Raw genomic sequence first — 19,652 nt, 5'->3', positions numbered from 1 at the left:
TATCGCGATATGTATCGTACCGTAAGGCCCTTGCCAATACCCAGCCTTAGTGCTGGCAAAGGTTTTCTGCCAATCTGTTTTCGCTGCTACAACCGCTTTGTTGCTGCATTGTATTCACTTGCTGACACTTGCACACATAAATAAATTCAAATGTGCGCATTGTTGTAAATACGTAGATGTACATTACGTCAAGGAATAAGGATGTGGAGAGTGTAAAAATAAAGTTACCTCAATCAATATTTTATGTGTGGCCTTGATGCATCGTATTGTTAGAAATGTTATCAATACATTGATCTATATAGATGTATTGTTACATCCCTATCTGTTTCTGGGTAATTGTGACATTTTGCACTCAAATATTTTTATATAATGATCACCAAAGTTTATTATTAACTCTTGTTTGAGGTCAGAGGACTGTATGTTCTGTCTCAGATCTGATCAGAAGAGTTTGGGTCAGAAAATATAATATTTTTAAAGGTTAAGTTGTGTTTTAGAGCATAGAAATGTGGCACACAGGTGGTAATGGCTTAAGTGTTTGTTTACAGAATTGCAGTCAGGCTTGAAATGCTGATTGGGCAGTTTAAATGCAGGAGCTATACGTGTTTAAGTTGAAAAAGGAACGCCCCTCTCCAACCGTTTGGCTCACGATCACGCCCGCATAAACACACAACCAGTGATTTAATCCCACCCCTCGCCCCCTGACACACACATTCACACACATTGCTGATCCACACCCTCGCACATATCTGTCTAGTGTTACGGGTGAGATAATTCACACACTTTCCTCTTGCAAGCTGGGTCAACAGGGAAGTTTGTTGTGAATTGGCGATAAGAACAAAATGTATAAAACCATGGGCTGTAAAATAAAAGCTCAGCATGCCCAGAATGTTTTTTAATTAATTCTAGAAAGCTTTGTGTGTGTGACTTGAAATGTAATCTTCATGTGATGGGCCCACAAGCTTTGCATGTCAACCCGTCTTGTATATGAGCATTATTGTTCGAGCTGTGTTGAGTCAATGGCAAACTCTTTCTGATCCCCTGCTGTCCAGTTTGAAGACTGCCAGGGAATTCTGGGATAGGTTTTGGATATTCTGAAAAGCTTTGGCTTCTTTCTAAGCCCGCTGGTGGATTTAATATTCAGATTCTGTCAAGAAACTGTAATGGATACAGGAAATGCATGCAGTGAGATTTGGCTCAGGACTTTAATGTTTACAGAACCGTTCCTTCTTGTCTCTTCTTCATTCTATGTGATTTTTGATAAAAGAAAATGCTAAATTATTTGGACATTCAGTCAAATCTTTAGCTTGTGTCGTAATCCATTTTATATCTCTTGGGATTTGCTGTAAGATGGTTTTTAGCCTACTTGAAAACGAAACTTTCCAGATGTTCATACACCAGTGAAAGCCAGAGCGAAAACTGGAGATCTTTTTCATTAAGCTGCAGATGGATGAGTTCAGGAGTGAGATGTTTAAAGCATATCAGCGTGTGGGCAGACTAACAGGACTGAAGTGACCCAATACTGTTATATAATCCAACAGGTTTCCATGGAAATGTGCTTTGTTTCCATAGTGACTACAGTCATCCCTGCACATCTTTGCGGTTTTAAAAATTATACAGATCACAATATAACGCTACATAAATATCTGTATGTTGTGTATTTTATGTATGTATATTTAAAATATTTAAATTGAATAAATAAATAATTTTCTGACTTTTGCAGACTTTAATGGTTACTTTGCTCTTTTTCCTCTATGTGACGTTTATCTTTCACACCCGGAGACAGGCGCACATGAACAAAACTGCGAGAAAGCTGGTAAAGGTGTTTACATGCAACATAAAATCGGAGTAATGAGGAAAAAAACTACCTCTGCCGATCAGTTTTGCTTACGCAATTTATAGGCTTTCACCAATAAAATAAAATCATTTTATGCATTTACATGACCCCACACATTATCAGTTTATTAAGAATCGGCATGAGACTGTGCATGTAAGTATACATTTTCTGTATATAGATTGTTTCAGCAGTAACAACATAAACAAGCGGCTGTCGTGGTCCGCATGTAACTTCCGGTAAACTCCGCTAAGAATAAATAACAACAAAGTTCTTTAAACGTAGTTTATTTATAAAAGAAGCAAAAAAACCACATAGATTACCTAGGAAACCAAAACAATTGTTATTTTCGATGAGACATTTGTTCAAGAGATCAGTTTAGCGACTAGTCAGACCATTAAAAAAAAATGAAACTGGAAGTAATGTTCGGATCCAGACGTGTATCGCGTCAGCGCACGTGCGTCCGATGAAACCATCTATATGCACATTTATTTGCACTGATAAACTCTGAAATTATTATTTGTGCTAATTGAAAGCATGCAGAAAAGATGTGGTACATAGATATAAAAGCAGGATTTTCCTGTCATCTGTTGTAAAATCCAGACAGCATAAACGGACAATAATAATGACATTGTTTAGAGTTTACTGTACAGGTATCCCTCTTTTGGCTGCTCTGTAGAGATATATTATTGCCTTTGTACGACAAGACACAACACGGTCTTGATGGTTTATCTAACCCGTGCTTGATCTAAATGTATTGTTCTTGTTTTCCTAGTTTCTGCAACATGTTTACATATTTGCTTAAAGGGGCTGTTTTGTTTTTAGTACTTTCTGTGGAACTAAAGCACGATTTATACTTCTGTGTCATACCTACGTCGTACCATCTATGCTATAGACCTCGCAAAAGTTTTCATTTATACTTCTGTGTTATTGTCCTTGTTGACATGCAGGTATAAGTTGGGCTTTATTCGAGAGTAGAAGGGTGTTTGTGTGTGTCGTTGATGTGTGAGCACAGATGGGCTGATTATATGTTTAGATATCTAAACTAAACTGTTTCTCTTTCATGCAGTGTTTGGAAATGAGTAGTTTTAACAAAGAGCTCAAAGTGCATTTTGTGTAAATTGCCCTGGAATCTACATATGAATGAGATATGTAGGTGTTTAATTGTTTGCCACAGCAGTGTGATCTCTTTTAAATTGGCTTCATTTACAGTTTTACCTAATTGTTTTGTTACACTTCAGTTTATTTCCTGTTCTGTACCTTTCATTTTATGTAAGTTTTATGTTTATCCAGAATATTGGCATGCATGTTTGTATTCAGAGTGAGTCTGTAGTAAGCGTCTATAGTGATGATACATTACTTGAATCTAGGGCTGCACGATTTGGGAAATTTTTCCCATTGCGGTTATTGATGCTAATATTGCGATGTGCGATTGCGATCATAATAAATGGTATCATGAGTCAACTTGATGGGTTTTAAGGAAAATCCACACACAGTTTAGGGATAATGCTAAAATGTGTATTTGTAAAACTAGAAATGTTTTGGTATTGCCATGTGATGTAGTAACTGCTACAACAGACATAGAGTTTTTTTTTCAGCTACCAGATCACTGTCAATCTCCTCTGCATCCATCTTTGCTCTGTTATTTCCGTGCTGCGCACACAAGTAACAACGCACGCAACACACGTGCACTGCCTTTTTTGTTAATTTTTCTTTCTTTTTTTAAACAGCAAGAAAAATCATCAAACTGTTATCAGAAAGTTTGTGTTAACAAGTCCACACATTTATTTATTTAATATAATTGCAACATTTTGCTGTAATATAATCGCACAGGCTGACATCGCGATTGCGATTGCGATGCGATTAATTGTGCAGCACTACTTGAATCTCATCAAAAAACCTCGACGTGAACATATGAGTATCATGAGAAACACTGTGTGATCCTGCCATTTGACTGAAACTGTGGTCATGTTTCTGCTCCGGTTAATTCAGGGCTAAAAGACATAGGGGTGGTTTCCCGCACAGGAATTAGCTTAAGCCAGGACTAGGCCTTAGTTTTATTAGGAAATATAACTAACTAGTTTTAACAAACGTGCCTAACTTAAAACATTACTTGTGTGCATTTTGAAGCAAAACAAAGGGCACTGATGTATTTTAAGATATGTCAGTGCAAGTTGTTTTCAGTTTGGACAGCTCTTACATTTATTTTTGTCTAGGACTAGTCTAATCCCTGTCCGGGAAACCGTCCCTTAATGGGACTGTGTTTGACTGTGGCTAAAATCAGTCAAAGCATTGTGGAAAATCAATCCCAGTGTTCACACAAAATTTAGTATGCAGTTTTTGCGAAATACATTTTTCCGAATTGCCTGAAAAACGTCCATGTTTAAGCGTAAAATATTTTGGCGATATATGTTTTTTTTGCGAAATTTACATATTTCCATTGTTTGTATTTTCAATTCGCAATGTCAGTTTGCACAATTTGAAGGGTAACGGAAACTCAGCTTCTCTGCTCACAGTAAGCGGTGTGATGGGCTGTATTTCCTTTCTCAACAGGAAGGCGACAGTTTGAATACAGGAAGAACAGCAGGTCAGCTGTGTATCTTCCTGTTTTGTGTTCTCTGATGATTTTGGCCTTAGTATTATCTGAACAGATTTTAAGCCTTTCTATAATTACATTGGAAAACAAAGCATCTCTTAGCATCTCATGATGGTTACCAGGAAGCTAAACACAGCAGAGCTGCTCTGTTGCTGTATGCCTTAAGTGAAAGGGATTGATTTTTATAAAGGATGCTTTGAATACTAATGATCAGTATCTGTCATATATGCTGGTGTGGGCAGGATTGAGCTCTCTCTCTATCATTACTGAAGTGGGACGAAGTGAATAAGGTCTGTGTGTAGTTCTTCTAGAAATGGATTTATTCACATATTAAATGGGGGTGGGACAATCAAAGTTTGCATCATGGTGAAAATGAAAATATTTTTTTATAAAAAACACTCAAATATGTTCTTCAAAAGAAGTTTTATGACAAAAAAATGAAACCATACTAGATTATTAATGAATAATAGTTTTCTTTTACCAGAAACCTCTAATGCTGCGTTCACACCAGCCACAGTAGAGGTGTCAAGTACGAGTGATTTCAATGTTAAGTCAATGTGAAGAGTCTGGCGGCGCGAATGAGATGTTTAGCGCGGCACGGTAGATGCGATTACGCCTTATTGAGCGTTGCCGTGGCAAACGCGTGATAAATTTTGAACTTTGCCGGAAAAACGTGCCGCGTTAACCAATCAGGAGCTTGCTCTAGTAGTGACGTGATTACAGGAAGGGAGCGGAGTTGCAGAAGTCCCTGCGAATTTCCATGTGAATGTCTCAATGACTAGAATTTCACACGCGATTGAAGCGAGTAAACTCAAAATGTTCAAGCGGCAAACTAGACACGGTAGACTTGAATTTAAGGCCTCAAACGTGGCTGGTGTGAACCCACGGTAACTGCGTGATAAATCTAAAGGGTTAATAAACAAAAAAACGATGCACTTTCTTTATGACGCACTCTACATAATATAAAGAAATTTATGATACAACATAAATGTATTATACAAAGAGCAGCTATCTGCACAAAATGCAAGACTTAAACTAAGTTATGTACTGGATAGAATGTTTAACTCCTGTTGTGGATGTGCACCATAACTGCACGCTTTTTAACACGTCCAGTCAAAGCACAAAGTTTGCCTTATTTTATGAAGCTTAAGTCTTTTGTTATCATTTTTGTAATTAGCTGTGTCATGTTTTCCTCTCTCCTGTTCTTAGTCAAGATGTAATGCTCGTATGGCTCTCTTGTATCTCTTGACATTTGATGTTCAAATATGAGATGATAACCCACTGACTGACTGTATTTTCGTTTTACCAAAAGTGAATCCGAATATCACGGCATTCTTTTGAATCTTAGTGCCTCAGTGATGTGAAGGGTGTTCGGCTTCACGGATTGGCCGGTTGCCTTGAATCATGCATGGTACTGATGTCATACACGATCAGCGTTTTCGTGATCGATTGTCGATGCCACGTTTGAGCTCTATAGGTTTAAGGAGGTTAAAGTAAAGTAATGAAGCTCATCTTTTCTATGGTTTGGAGACTGTAGTGGTGTGACTGTAGATTTAGTGCAGAGCAGCTGTCCAGAGCTGCAGGGTTTCATTACTCAATGCTGTAGTTATTTCCTGCTTTGGCTCTAAACTGAGTTTAAATGAGCAGCCCGATTGTTGAGTTGTGTGTAAACTGCATGCTATACTATGTTGCTTTGGTTAGTTACTATAGTTTGAGTCGTTTGTGGGATGTACTGTTGTTTGATAAGTGGAGTAAATGATTGAAAGGGCACCTGTTATGCAAAATCCACTTTGGACATAATGTGTGTTGGCAGTGTGTGAATACAACCAACCTATGATGAAAACAATCCACCCGTTCCTTTTTTTAATCCCTATTAATTCATAGCAGTCTTGTTAGACATGCGATTTTGATTCTCTTATCAATGTGAGGTCACGTACTTGTGACGTGAGGTCACGTACTTGTGTTAAATGCAATTCTGAACTATTCAAAAGTAGTGTGTTGCAATAGTGACACAGCGTATTTGTTTGACTGTAATTGTATGGCGCGCTACATTTTGCTGTAGCATATGGCTTAGTGAAATTTGAGGAATAAAATACAGAAAAAGTAATTGCATTATTGATTAGATCAGCAGGGTTTGGGCCTGAGCTTTCCTGATGTATTGCTGGAAATGCTGTGTAGATGTGGGTCTGTGTTTATGTGACCTTGAAACATCAAGAATCCGGTTACAGTCACTATCCAACCACTTATGCACACAAAATACATTAGACAGGCAATAATGCTGAGTCAGACAGCTGTCTTGCGCGCGCTCTCGCTCTCTCTCTCGCTCTGTATTTCTAGGATTTTACAGCATAATGCTTTAAAACGAGGAGTATATAACAAAAGTATCGGTATCTATCAGTACTAGTAATTTTCTCTGCAATAATTTGTTGTGTATGCTACATAAATGTGCAGTTAATTGTGCTGTTGTTTTGTACATCTTGCACTTTAAAACATGCTGCTACTGTGTCTTGCCCATACATTCATACATGTCAAATCAATATTTCATCATTAATGCATCTGTCTGTTTAAGGGATGCTTAACGATTAATCGCGATTAATCGATAGCAGAATAAAAGTTTTTGTTTACATCATATATGTGTGTGAACTGTGTATAATAATTATGTATATATAAATATGCACACATGCATGTATAATTATAAGAAAAAAAATATTTATATATTAGGTATTTATATTTATATATAATATAAATTATAAATAAATATACAAATGTATATACACATGTAAACATTTCTTACATATATACATGCATGTGTGTGCATATATTGATACAAAGTTATTATATACAGTTCACACATATATATGATGTAAACAAAAGCTTTTATTCTGCTATCGATTTATCGCGATTAATCGTTAAGCATCCCTAGTCTGTTTGTTTAAGAGATTAAAGTATTTAAATTCTTAATGCTTTTATTGTATGGTACGTTTTGTAACAAGAACCGTAGAGACCAGAGGTTTCAGAATGATTTACATTTTCTTTTGAGCCCAAAACATTCCTTTACCCAGGACTAGTAATGGTTGCGTAGTTGCCTTGGCAGCATCTGTATCCGTTGTGAATGGAATGAAGTGTTGTAACTTAATGCCTTTTTGAACAAACTTACAGGGTCCCCATATCTACTGTCGGTCTCCTCCACATCATATTTATCTTGACTAGTGGTGCAACGGATCGCAGTTGATCCGTGATCCGTACGGATCACGACCCACGGTTCGGCTCGCATGTGATTCGCGGATTAATACACAAATTTAAATAGGGAAAGTTTATCATTTGTAAGTGTTATAAAGGTTTGCAAATGTTAACATTCAAGTGATTTTAAACAGTTTAACTGCAAAACGGCGCTAAAGTGATCAGTTTACTTTACGCACAAACGCACACGTGCGGTTGAATGCGTCCGGTCCAGCTCGAGTCAGACATCATCCTTCGAAGATCAGAACTCTTGATGTTTAAATTTCAGAGAGTTGCGCTACTCTCTCTCATACTGTAGTGTATTAAAATACATTTGGCTAATAGAGCAATGAAAAACAACGTAACGTTTTTATGTGGGACGACTGTAATGCTGCGCCGTCTGTAATTCGCCCTCTGTCTGTGTCTGTGCGCTCGTTTAAGGGGACTCGGTAGTGCACAAACGGAGAGATGCAGTCTGTGCATATTTGGTCTTAAAGAGACAGTAAGCTCAATTGAACTACTTATGTCTGTGTCATTAATGTTAATCAAAGAACCCAAGACAAAGAGAAAATCACTTCTGAAGCTTTAAAAAAATAATAATTACATTTAATTAATACAATAAATGCAGTGTTATTATTCATTTGATTTCTGTAACTAATGATTTTAGACCTTACTTAATGTGCAACCTTGTTCTTTTTATAAATGTTTGTAATTTCTTGATTTGTTATTAGAATTTTCCCATACTTTTTTTTGCTCATCCGAAAAATGATCCGATCCGTGCCTCAAAATCCGTAATGTGATCCGAACCGTGAGTTTTGTGATCCGTTGCACCCCTAATCTTGACTGTGCTTAATGGACATCACTTTATGTCTACAGCACTCAACAGTAAACGTCTTGTTTTACACATACACACACACACACACACACACAATTTAAATCGTCTTAAGTGAACTCGCACAGCTCCATGCAGACTTCAGTTTCCAAGTGGTCTTCTTTTATGCTCAACACCTAAACTGGTTATTGGGTGAATTTATTTTTTTTTTTTTATTGGGACAATGTTATAATGATTTTAAAATTGAGAACGTCATGCTTAGTGCATTGCATTATGGGTTAACCTTTGTCCTCTGTTGCAGGTGTGCGATGAACGGAGACTCAGGTGCAGGGGTGGTGACGGCCCCCCCGCCCACCAATCCCCCTCATAAGGAGCGTTATTTCGACCGTGTGGATGAGAGTAGCCCCGAGTACCAAAGAGAAAGAAACATGGCACCCGACCTGCGGCAGGACTTCAACATGATGGAACAGAAAAAGAGAGTCTCCATGATCCTGCAAAGTCCAGTAAGAAAACACACACGCACACGAGTTTCAATATATTCAGTCTTACAGAGGGACTTGATTATATTTGAAAGAAATATTTTTAATCTTCAGAAATCTTTATGAATCTTCAAACATTCATACTGCTTGTCTTCTGGTAAGGGCTGTCACAATGATTAAATAATCGTCTCATCGCGATTATTTGACCTCATCGCAATGATTTCAGATCACCGCAATGATTGCACATCTCTTTAAAAAACACAAGGGGGAGATGTATGAGAATGTGTCAAAGCAATAAAACAGTCAATTAACCGTCATAATTGCCACAATTTATTAGACAATTAACCGTCAGCCAAATGTCATAATCGTGACAGCCCTACTATTGGTCAAAACACGGTCTCTGGGCTGTAAACTCTCGCTGTTGCTAGTAACATTCAGATCCCTATTCAATCCCCCTCGTGACTGACCAGCAATCATATGTCTGTGTTTATATTCAGTTTATAAAAGCAAAGAGTCACAGGAAAGATACAAAGAGTCTTTATTTGGAGAGAGAAAGAGTGAGATGTCATGTGTTATGCTTGAAGAAATACTTGTGTACTTGTTTTTATACAATGTCCAAACACTGAAGTTACACACTTGAAGTATGTGTTTGTTGTCTTTGTGTTGCTGCTGTCATCAAGGGTTACAGCGGCCCATTCAACGCCAGTTTTCGTGGATCTTTCACCATGACTAAATGTGCTTCTAGCTGTTTTTAATACGTTGTTGGAAATGTATGTTCAGGTTAACAAACATTCATAAAATATTGAAAACATTGGACAATGCCAGGCTCTCTCTTTCACTTTGTCTCTCTACAGTGTTTTGTATTGCGTATGCACTGTAACATTAGTGGGTCAGTCATGTAGTGCAGACGGTAACAACAGTCAACATGAGTGAACATCGACTGAAAACTTACTTTCATTGACTTTGAACAGCACATGCCGTCTGGAAATTATATTTTATTATTGTCCTACAACCTGATAAACTGTAGAGAACTACACTCCGCCTGCTAATGGTCTCGTCGAGGAAGTGATCAATGTATTTTTTAACCTGGTTCATGATGAATGAGTGAAATAATCTTAGAGAGAGATTAATCGTACATTTTCTTTGTTTCAGGCCTTCTGTGATGAACTGGAGTCTCTGATCCAGGATCAGATGAAGAAAGGTAAAAACCCTACCAGCCTGCTAGCTCTCCAGCAGATCGCTGACTTTATGACCACCAGTGTGCCCACCATGTACCCAGCTGCCCCACAGGGAGGCATGGCAGCCCTCAACATGAGTGAGTGTTTTACTTTGTATTTATGTAGAAATGGCGAAAATGTAATTGACAGTAATTGGTGATATATTGCTAACCCTAAATGTTTGTACATATTAATGTCAAAAGAGTATTACTAAACTTAAAGTACGGATATTTTTCTCTAAACTGTAATGATGTGTGTGTACGTTAAGGTTTGGGGATGGTGACTCCAGTGAATGACCTCAGGGGTTCAGACTCCATTGCTTATGACAAGGGAGAGAAGCTGCTGCGCTGTAAATTGGCTGCGTTTTACCGTCTGACCGACCTGTTCGGGTGGTCTCACCTTATCTACAACCATCTGACTGTGAGTTTGACACACAAACACTGACATCAAAACTCAATAACACAATAAAGCTCAAACAGTAACATCACATTGAATGTATATCTTTTTTCCATCTGTCTTTCTTGCTCAGGTCCGACTGAACTCTGAACAGGAGCGCTTTCTGATTGTCCCTTTTGGGCTTCTGTACAGTGAAGTCACAGCCTCCAGTCTGGTAAAACACTTAATTTTCCCCACTCATGTCTGCTTGGACCCGCTGTGTTTGTAGATAAAAATTGCTCATTTTAAAGTAATAAAAACAATACAGTTTATTATGTAAGGTCTTTATACACCATTGGTAATATGGTTTTATATATATATATATATATTATATTGCATTTCTGTCAAGAGATCCTTCTTAAAGTCCCACATTGCATCTTTAATTAAAATTTCTGGTTGCTTTTGAATATAAAATATGATAAGGTATGCTTTAAAAACATATTTTAATTATGTTTAATTATGTTTTAATTATTATTATATTATTTATCTGTGTAAAATATATGTTTTCCCAGGTGAAAATAAATCTGCAGGGGGAAATTGTTGACCGGGGCAGCACTAATCTGGGTGTTAACCAGGCCGGGTTCACCCTCCACTCTGCCATCTATGCTGCCCGTCCTGATATCAAGTGCATAGTACACATTCACACTCCCGCTGGGGCTGCGGTATGATGATTCGAGATATGCTGAGCTGTCTTTTTTTGAATGCTTATAATTTGTCTGAAAACTATAATGTCTGCACGCTCGAGTCAAGACCAAGACCAAATGTCGAGTCCGGTCAAAACCAGAGATCGAGATTGGTCTTGACAAGGACTCCACTTCTAGTCTTGGATTTGACTCTGGAATCGACCAAAGCACTGCTTAGACTCATGTTTTTATCAAATGAAATTAAAACTCATGATTTTTTGCCATTTTAAGTTAACAAGTCTTTAGTCTTGAATCTGAATAGTTTTTCAAGTGAAGTACATTTAATTGTAATGTGTTTAGGTTATCAGCAACTATAGAAACAGCAAAAACTTTAAACTTGTATATAAAAACATACACATGTTGTCATTCTGCAGGTGTCCGCTATGAAGTGTGGTCTGCTACCTATATCTCCTGAAGCTCTGGCACTTGGAGAGGTGGCGTACCATGATTACCACGGTATCTTGGTGGATGAGGAAGAGAACGTTCTCATACAGAAGAACCTGGGTCCAAAGAGCAAGGTAACACACATATACACCTAGTTAGTGTAGTTTAGTTTTGTATATCTGAAGTAAGATCAGGATTAATGAACTGAAGTTTGTGTGTTTAGGTGCTAATTTTGAGGAATCACGGTCTGGTGTCAGTTGGGGAGACAGTCGAAGAAGCTTTTTACTACATTCACAACCTGGTCACCGCCTGTGAGATTCAGGTAGATGATGCTTTTTTTTCAGCAGCCCTAAGGAAAACCTAAATCAAAACTGACCCTGTTCTTACATTTTATATAAATGTCTGCCATGTACATTATATAAATTTTTTATATTTCCCATCTGAAATTCCAGGTCCGCACCCTTGCCAGTGCCGGCGGCCCTGACAACCTGGTGATGTTGGACCCAGGGAAGTATAAGTCCCGCCCACATCACCTTGAGCCAGCTGGAGACGGGTCGAGCCCGCACCCAAAGTGGCAGGTCGGGGAGCAGGAGTTTGAAGCTTTGATGAGGATGCTGGATAATTTGGTAGGATGGAGGAGAGGCAACTTTCTGCCAGTAGTCTTTGGTTTATGCCAGTGGTTTTGTTCACTTTAACAGCCTACTGATTTCTAATTTATTGTGATAATTGTGTTGGTAATTCTGTCTTTTTCACCTCTTCTACAGGGCTACAGGACTGGCTATCCGTACCGTTGTCCAGCGCTGCGTGACAAAACTAAAAAGTACAGTGATGTTGAGATTCCCCCGTCAGCGACGGGCTATTCATACACAGACGACAGTGACTCGGGTGCTCGCTCCCCGTTAAAACACAGCTTTCAGCGGCAACAGCGGGATAAGAGCCGCTGGCTGGCCTCCGGGCGGCCTGACGAATCCGCAGAGGAGGGGCAGGACAGCAGCGGTAGCCCCAAGGCGAAGACTAAGGTGTGGACGAACATAACACACGATCACGTCAAACCCTTGCTGCAGTCGCTCTCGTCCGGTGTCTGCGTGCCAAGCTGTATTACCAACTGCTTGGTCTGTGCCTACCTTACTGTTCATAGTTTAGAAACGTACTGCTACAGAGCTACAAATGGCAGCTGGTTAGTACCCTGACACCCAGGCCAAAAGTCAAACCCCAACACCTGTCTGGTATTGGGTAGATGTTTGTTTTATCCTTATATGTTTTTCTTGTATTAATAAACTAGCTCTAGTAAAAACTAACCTCCCTTAAAACTAATTTACTAATTTTAACTCTTATTTTCACTTTTTTTCCCAGATTGGTGTGTAGGTGTTTCTCTAAATGCTTAAGATAGATTAACACACCTAATATGTGTTTGTCTGACTGCATGCATGCTCTTAGGCTGTTTTTACACAGTGTTGTGTTGCTTGATCTGATATTGAACCACTTCACGAAGGGCCCTTTCACAGGGCCAGTAACAAAGTATAAGTCACTTCACATAACATAGTTTATTATTACATGTTTCTGATCATTAAGTCTTTTGTTTAAAATTAAATGTAATCATTGCATTATGTACGTTTGCATCAACCACATAGTCAACAAAACTCCTTGCATGCAAATTTGGGAAAGCAAACACCAAACTTATAGTGTCTGATATGCATGATAAGCTTTAGTGATAAAACACCCTCAGAGCATTTTGTAAATGAATTGAGCTTTGATGTTTCCATCCAACTCACCAGTTTAGTGTTCTCTATGAGGATAAATCACTTTCCCATTCTTCTAATGTCTATCTTAAGCAGGGTCTCTTAAATCTGTCAATCACAGTGCAGAGCCCTCCCTTTCTCTCCTGATTGGTCACGGTGGTGTCAGGGTTCTCTCCGGCTGTTGAGTGCATGCTGTGTTGCATGAATGATCAGATGCATTGTGGGTCATCCCCTGGAGGACCAGGGGGTGTGGCATGTGCCTGAAGTGAGTGTGAATAGTTGATGTTGCTAATCTTTACTGCTGCTGTTGATTTTCTTCCTGTTTCTGTTGTTGTTGAGTGTTTCATTTATGTGTTTAGCGCCTTTGTGTTGTTACGTGTCTTTCCATTTGAACAATTTCTTTAGAGCACATTAAAACCAACATTCACAGGAAGCAGTAGGGAAGTGTCATAAACAGTATACATTACATTAGTGAAGGTATAAGCAGACAGAAAGAAAGCCATTTGTGTGGCTAATGTGCTTTCTGGGCACTCAGTACAGTAGAAGTTTTATAGTACAAACATTTATGATTGCTGATGGCTTCGGGAGAGAGAGTGCTCTATTAGCTTCTTAACGAAGATGAGATTTTGAAGATTTGAATACGTTTAAGGGAATCAGATGGGTGAATTTCACGAAAAAATGCTTGGGTTATATTTCACCCCAAAATTTAAAGAACGAAAATACAAAATTATTTTCTTATAAATTACTTTGATTATTTACTTGCTAGACACCCCAGATGGTATTGTTAAAAAACTAAGATGTATGACTAAGATGTATTTCTACACTTGCACATGCATGCACTCATCACATTATAGTACTATACAAAAATTTTTGTTTAGAGATGCACCGATATAAAAGTTTCCTACCGATAGCCGATTATTTAGACTGATATTTGCCATAGCTGATTATTCGGACCGATATCTGCAGATCCAATTGCCAATTAGTCAGAACGATATCTGCTGAAACCGATAGCCGATTATTTCGACTGATATTTGCCAATAACGATAGCCGATTATTTAGACTGATATTTGCCATAGCTGATTATTCGGACCGATATCTGCAGATCCAATAGCCAAATACTCAGAACGATATCTTCAGAAACCGATAGCCGATTATTTAGACTGATATTTGCCAATAGCAATAGCCGATTATTCGGACCGATATCTGCCCATACCAATAGCCAATTACTCAGATTGGTATCTGTAGATGCCGATAGCCGGTTATTCAGATGGTGTCTGCAGATGCCGATAGCCAATTATTCCGCCTGATATCTGCCGTTTATTTCAACTGATGTCTAGCGATACCGTTAACCGATTATTCGGGCCGGTATCTGCCGATACGATTAACGGTTATTCAGACTGATATCAACTGAAAGCCGACTATTCAGCCTGTTGTCAGATTATTCCAACTGATATCTACCAATTTTTCCGACTGATATCTGTCTGTTCTCTTTTGATTGACAGGATACATTGGCCACGACTATCATCCTTAAACTATCGTAAAAAATAAAAACAATTGCTTTCGCTGTCGATACCGATTATTGAGCGATATATCGGTGCATCTCTAATTTTGTCACAATGTAAACGATTTGAATGATCCCAAATAAAGTGTAGTTTTATTTTTATTCAGAATTTAGGATGAAATATGGCCTAATATTGACATGTTTTGTGAGATCTATCCAAATGTAGGGCAAGTGGAGTAAGATTAAATGTTAAATTTTTGCAGCCCTGTATGTTTGAGAGAGCTTTTATTTATAAAGTCTTGGCTTGCTGTTTGATGACTTCTTGTTCTCTTAACCTGCTTCAGAAACCTTTAAGTTGTCTTTTTGATTTATTTTTTATTTTTGATGGATTACGTTTCCTGAACTATTCCCAAGCATGAGTGTAATTTAACTTTCAAAATTTTAAATCAACCAAAAAAATCTAAGAAAGAAACATTGGTTATGAGTGGTTGTTAACTCTTCAAACGATTATCTCTAGTTGGGGAGAGCGTGTTGTGTTGTGAGGCTCGTGACCAGTGAGTATTTCATGTTTACCTGTTCATCCCATGTGCCCCGTTTCTCCAGCGCTCACATGGTAACCCTTCCTCATGAGTTTTGGTTCGGCGCTGAAAGCATTTATTTTTATTTTGGTAAAGTCAGTCATTGGCTACTCATGCTATTCCTTCTCCGGTCAGCGGCTAACTATCGTTGCTTTAAAAATGAAGTACTTGCTGTTCATCTAAACATCTTTGTTTGAACCTGAAGTCCATGAATTCCATTTGCTTTTGAAGTAAAACCTCTAAAACTTTTAAGCTAAAGCTTCCTGAACAGAAGTTTGCCCATTCAGAAAGGTATAGGTGTAATTTTGCTCTTCCTTACAAAGTCTGTGATGTGTGAAGGGCTGGGCGGTATTTTGGGTGGGATTGTCATGCGCGATTTACTACCTATCACCGAACTGGCTTGAGATCCGCATAACAATCTCATCCTACATATCGCCCAGCCCTAGATTTGTGTGTATGCGTGTTCATTTTTTTCAATTGAAAGTGCAGGGTTTTGCATTAATCTTTCTGCATTAAACTGATAAATTACTTGTACAAAGCTAAACTCTTTCCCCGCCAACGTTAAAAAAAAGTTTTTATGATTTTCACAAAAGTTTAATGCCTTGTAGAATTTTTTTTCTTTAAATATGTAAACATACAATATATTAAATGAAAGAACAGACTTTCTGTTTTCAAATGCTCAATGCTTTCATTTGTTCTCTTTTTATCACCCCTCAAATCTTCAAAAATAATTGCATTTTTGTAAAGGACTTCAGAGGGACGATCAAAACATACACAGAGTTTTTACAGTTTTTGGATCAGTGGATGCATCAGTGTTTTATAAGTTGTTTAAGGGCGCCACTTAGTTGATAATAGCGGATATATGGGTTAATTTGCAGGGAAGCGTTTTCTCTTAAGTGACGGGATAACACGTCAATGGCAGGTAAAGAGTTAATTCACATATTCACAAGCAAATATTATTACTCTTATGATAACACCAATAGTATTATCGCTTATACTTATTGAACAACATTTGAATGTACTGCAAACATAGTTATAAACGTTAGTGTAACTCTTTTCCATGGCTTCCTGTTATTATTGTTCTTTCACTTTTGTTGTTGTTAATTGGCCAGTTACACAACAACGGGTTTGGCTGCCAATGGCGTTTCAGCATCCTGATAAAGCAAACTTTTGAAGACTGATTTATGATACATTGTCGTGTAAACAACATAAAAATTTCTGATAACGATGACATCGTGTGCATGAGTTCATTAACTTTAAGGGCTTTATAGTCCAGGGTCACTTGTTGTAATAAACCTACCTCATCGTCCATCTAAACTAAACTTCTCGATGTTTTCATAGTCTTGATTGGTTTTTTATTTATTTCTCTGTAGACAAATGCGTTTCTTTACAAAGTAACATCGCCATCTACTGACATGTCAAATGTGATACAGCGGATTTAGTCAATCTTTTTGACAGCATTGTCGTCTTTATGTGAATTTTTTTATAAATGCAAAGGAAAAACGTTAGTTTTTAACTACAACTTTATGTAGTTGGCATAAACTGGCTGGAGGTTTTAGAAAGCACAGCTAGTTTGTAACAAATCTTTATAACAAACTATGTTGAGGAGATGTGACTCTTGTCACACGACTTCATTCAAGTTTAATTGTCCAGATTTAATGTTGAACCCTGTGTGTTTTAATGTGTTGTGTGTGTGTGTGTGACATAATAGCTAAAGGGATTCATCACTGTCCACTGCCTAAAACACACTTTCAGCTTCTGCCTCACTCCCTCCCCACCTCACAGCTGCCCCTCCTGATCTTCATCCTCTTAAACTGATATTTTCTTGTCTGTGCTCTTTATTTTATGTTCTGTAGACTCTTTTCTTTTTTTTCTTTTACTGTAGCAGTGGCAATGATGATGAGGGTCTGGACTGCATTCATGTTAACTTCAGTCTTGATTCACTGTAAATCTCTGCTGGAAATGCAGTTGAGATTTTAGGTTTGGTTTAATGTGAGAGGTCGTTCCTGTCAGTATCAAATCTGGTACTAAATTACTAATAGTTTTTAATTGTTTGTGTAAAGAAAGGATTAAAATTAAAGATTCGAAATATTCTTAGTGCGAGCGTTATGGTGAAGCACGGAGACTTCATCAACATCATCATTGGTTCATTGCTCAGAGGATTGTTATTATGAACCAGTTATGTTTCAGATTTTCTTTCTGTTCAGTTGATATTGTTGGAGAGGCATGATTTTAATCTTATGTTATATTTTAGTTCTGTATTTTAGTTTTTTTGTTTTCGGTTTATGTGAATAGCTTTGCTTTGGTAATTTCAGTGGACTAAGGAGGACAGTGTCCGGCAGGCTGCTGTGGCCAATCAGTTTGTCCCGCTGAACACCAACCCTAAAGAAGTACAAGAGATGCGCAACAAGGTCTGAACTTTAAATAACAATTATTTTATAGTTGAAACAAGCAAAATTAATGTAGATTCAGAAATATTAAAAAACAATTCTGTCTGTAGATTCGTGAGCAGAACCTGCAAGACAAGAAGAGCGCCGGCCCTCAGTCGCAGTTGCTCACAGGTGCGGTGGTGGATCGCTCCTACGTCCAGGTGAGTCTAAACCCTCTTTATACAAAAGCAGTTTACAAAAAATACAAAAAATACACTTTGACTAGTCAAGGTCTTCTGGGTGAAGAATTGGAGAGATGTGTCAACAAAAGACACCTTGGCAAATAAACAGTAATTGTCATTTTTGGATAAACTAAAATAATCTTTTTGTTGGTAGGTATAAATGAGTTTGAACACTGAAACACACACCTGCTTACCTCTATTCCTCCCTTTAGATCAAACATATTGTGTAGTTTCCAGTATTGTGTGTAATTCTGTAATTGTGTTTTTGATCCAGCGAGTGACCATGTGGCATGTGAGTACAAAAGCAAATCTGGCTCCTAACCACAGCAATGAGCCAGGGCTGCATTCATTTTCCTTTTGGTTTGATTTGTTTGCAGTGCCACGTTTGCTTGTTTTGTTTAGTTTTGTTTGGTTTATTGACTTGGAAAAAACTAAACAGGATGATACTGTTGTGACATTTTTCCTAACACATGCAATATAATTCTGCATGTCTCAATATTGTGTGACTCTTCTGAGGTTAATTAGTTTGAACAGTAAATTAATTTAATTTATTTATTTTATTTTATTTTGTCACTACATGGAAATCATTACTGTGTCAATGAAGCTCATCATTGAACGGTTCCGGAAGTATTTTTGTCAAGATTAATAACTGCTGTAGTAGTATTGTTCATTGTTAGTTTGTGTTAGCTAATACATTAACTTATGTTATAAAACGGTTCGTTTCAATCCTTGATTCTGATTAGTCAATAGGTGTGCTTTATTAACGATAAAACACGGCTATAACCGCTTCACCCAACGGTTCTGTTTATCACTACGCCCTTAGCAACCCCACGTATCGGTTTGTTGTTTTTATTTGAGCTTTCATGCATATTACACATTGGAACACATTTTTGTTCGTGGTCAGGGACTATTTTTTCTAGCGGAAGGAATGCTTTTTATTGATTTACTTCATGAAAGTTCCACTAATATTTTTTTTACTTTACCGCTTCGCGTCGTGCCTAACAACGCCCTTCAGCCGTTACTTATTCACGATACAGCACAGCCTCTCGTACCTTATTGCTTACTTAACAAGTACAAACTTAGTGTGAAGTGTTAACATATAACTGTAGAAATCCAGATTTTATCTGACTACGGCACACACTGTCCAGGACCATGAATGGCATTCGTAAAAGTTAACTTTTAAGTGGACGAAGCCCGACTAGCTTACCCGTATTTGACGGGATTACCTCCAGTTTAGCCCTGCACCTATCTCATAGAGAAACCGAGTTGTATATTAAAGAGAAATTTAGGGAGTATAAAATGTCAATAGTCCCATTTACACATAAAGTCTTTACTGGTAATTTACTGGTAAATTGCAGTTAACAGGTCATGTGTCAAAGGAACCTTTCTGGAAAATCAGTGCTACCAATTTACCAGTAAAACACCATTCACACAGACCTTTGGTCCCAGAAAATACCCTTAAAATTGCCAGACAAGCTTCTGTGTGAATGCAAACACGTCTTGTAAATCTTTTGTGATCATTGCTGTAAAGATTACCTAGTAAGATA

The 19,652-nt window shown here is 37.9% G+C and overlaps 1 protein-coding gene across 18 annotated transcripts in view; it reads left to right on the top strand.

Moving 5' to 3' along the window:
• add1 (adducin 1 (alpha)) overlaps positions 1-19,652 on the top strand; it is a 74,067-nt gene that overhangs the window by 9,890 nt on the left and 44,525 nt on the right. For 12 of the 18 annotated variants that reach the window (XM_065243652.2, XM_065243666.2, XM_065243672.1 and 9 more), the window contains exons 2-13: positions 8,780-8,981; positions 10,110-10,272; positions 10,443-10,594; positions 10,704-10,784; positions 11,122-11,271; positions 11,667-11,810; positions 11,900-11,998; positions 12,129-12,302; positions 12,441-12,788; positions 17,810-17,905; positions 17,995-18,084; positions 18,380-18,397. In XM_065243652.2, coding sequence (XP_065099724.1) covers positions 8,787-8,981; positions 10,110-10,272; positions 10,443-10,594; positions 10,704-10,784; positions 11,122-11,271; positions 11,667-11,810; positions 11,900-11,998; positions 12,129-12,302; positions 12,441-12,788; positions 17,810-17,905; positions 17,995-18,084; positions 18,380-18,397 — 1,710 coding nt within the window. In that variant the 5' untranslated portion in view covers positions 8,780-8,786. The remainder of the gene's footprint in view (positions 1-8,779; positions 8,982-10,109; positions 10,273-10,442; positions 10,595-10,703; positions 10,785-11,121; positions 11,272-11,666; positions 11,811-11,899; positions 11,999-12,128; positions 12,303-12,440; positions 12,789-17,809; positions 17,906-17,994; positions 18,085-18,379; positions 18,398-19,652) is intronic. The other 6 variants (XM_065243676.1, XM_065243654.2, XM_065243674.2 and 3 more) reach the window with 3 other exon arrangements.

The sequence above is a fragment of the Paramisgurnus dabryanus genome, chromosome 18 (assembly GCF_030506205.2).
Source record: "Paramisgurnus dabryanus chromosome 18, PD_genome_1.1, whole genome shotgun sequence".
In the NCBI taxonomy this organism is placed as follows: domain Eukaryota; kingdom Metazoa; phylum Chordata; class Actinopteri; order Cypriniformes; family Cobitidae; genus Paramisgurnus; species Paramisgurnus dabryanus.
The sequence above is the reverse complement of the archived record's forward strand: the minus strand, read 5'-3'. Positions and strand labels throughout refer to the sequence as shown.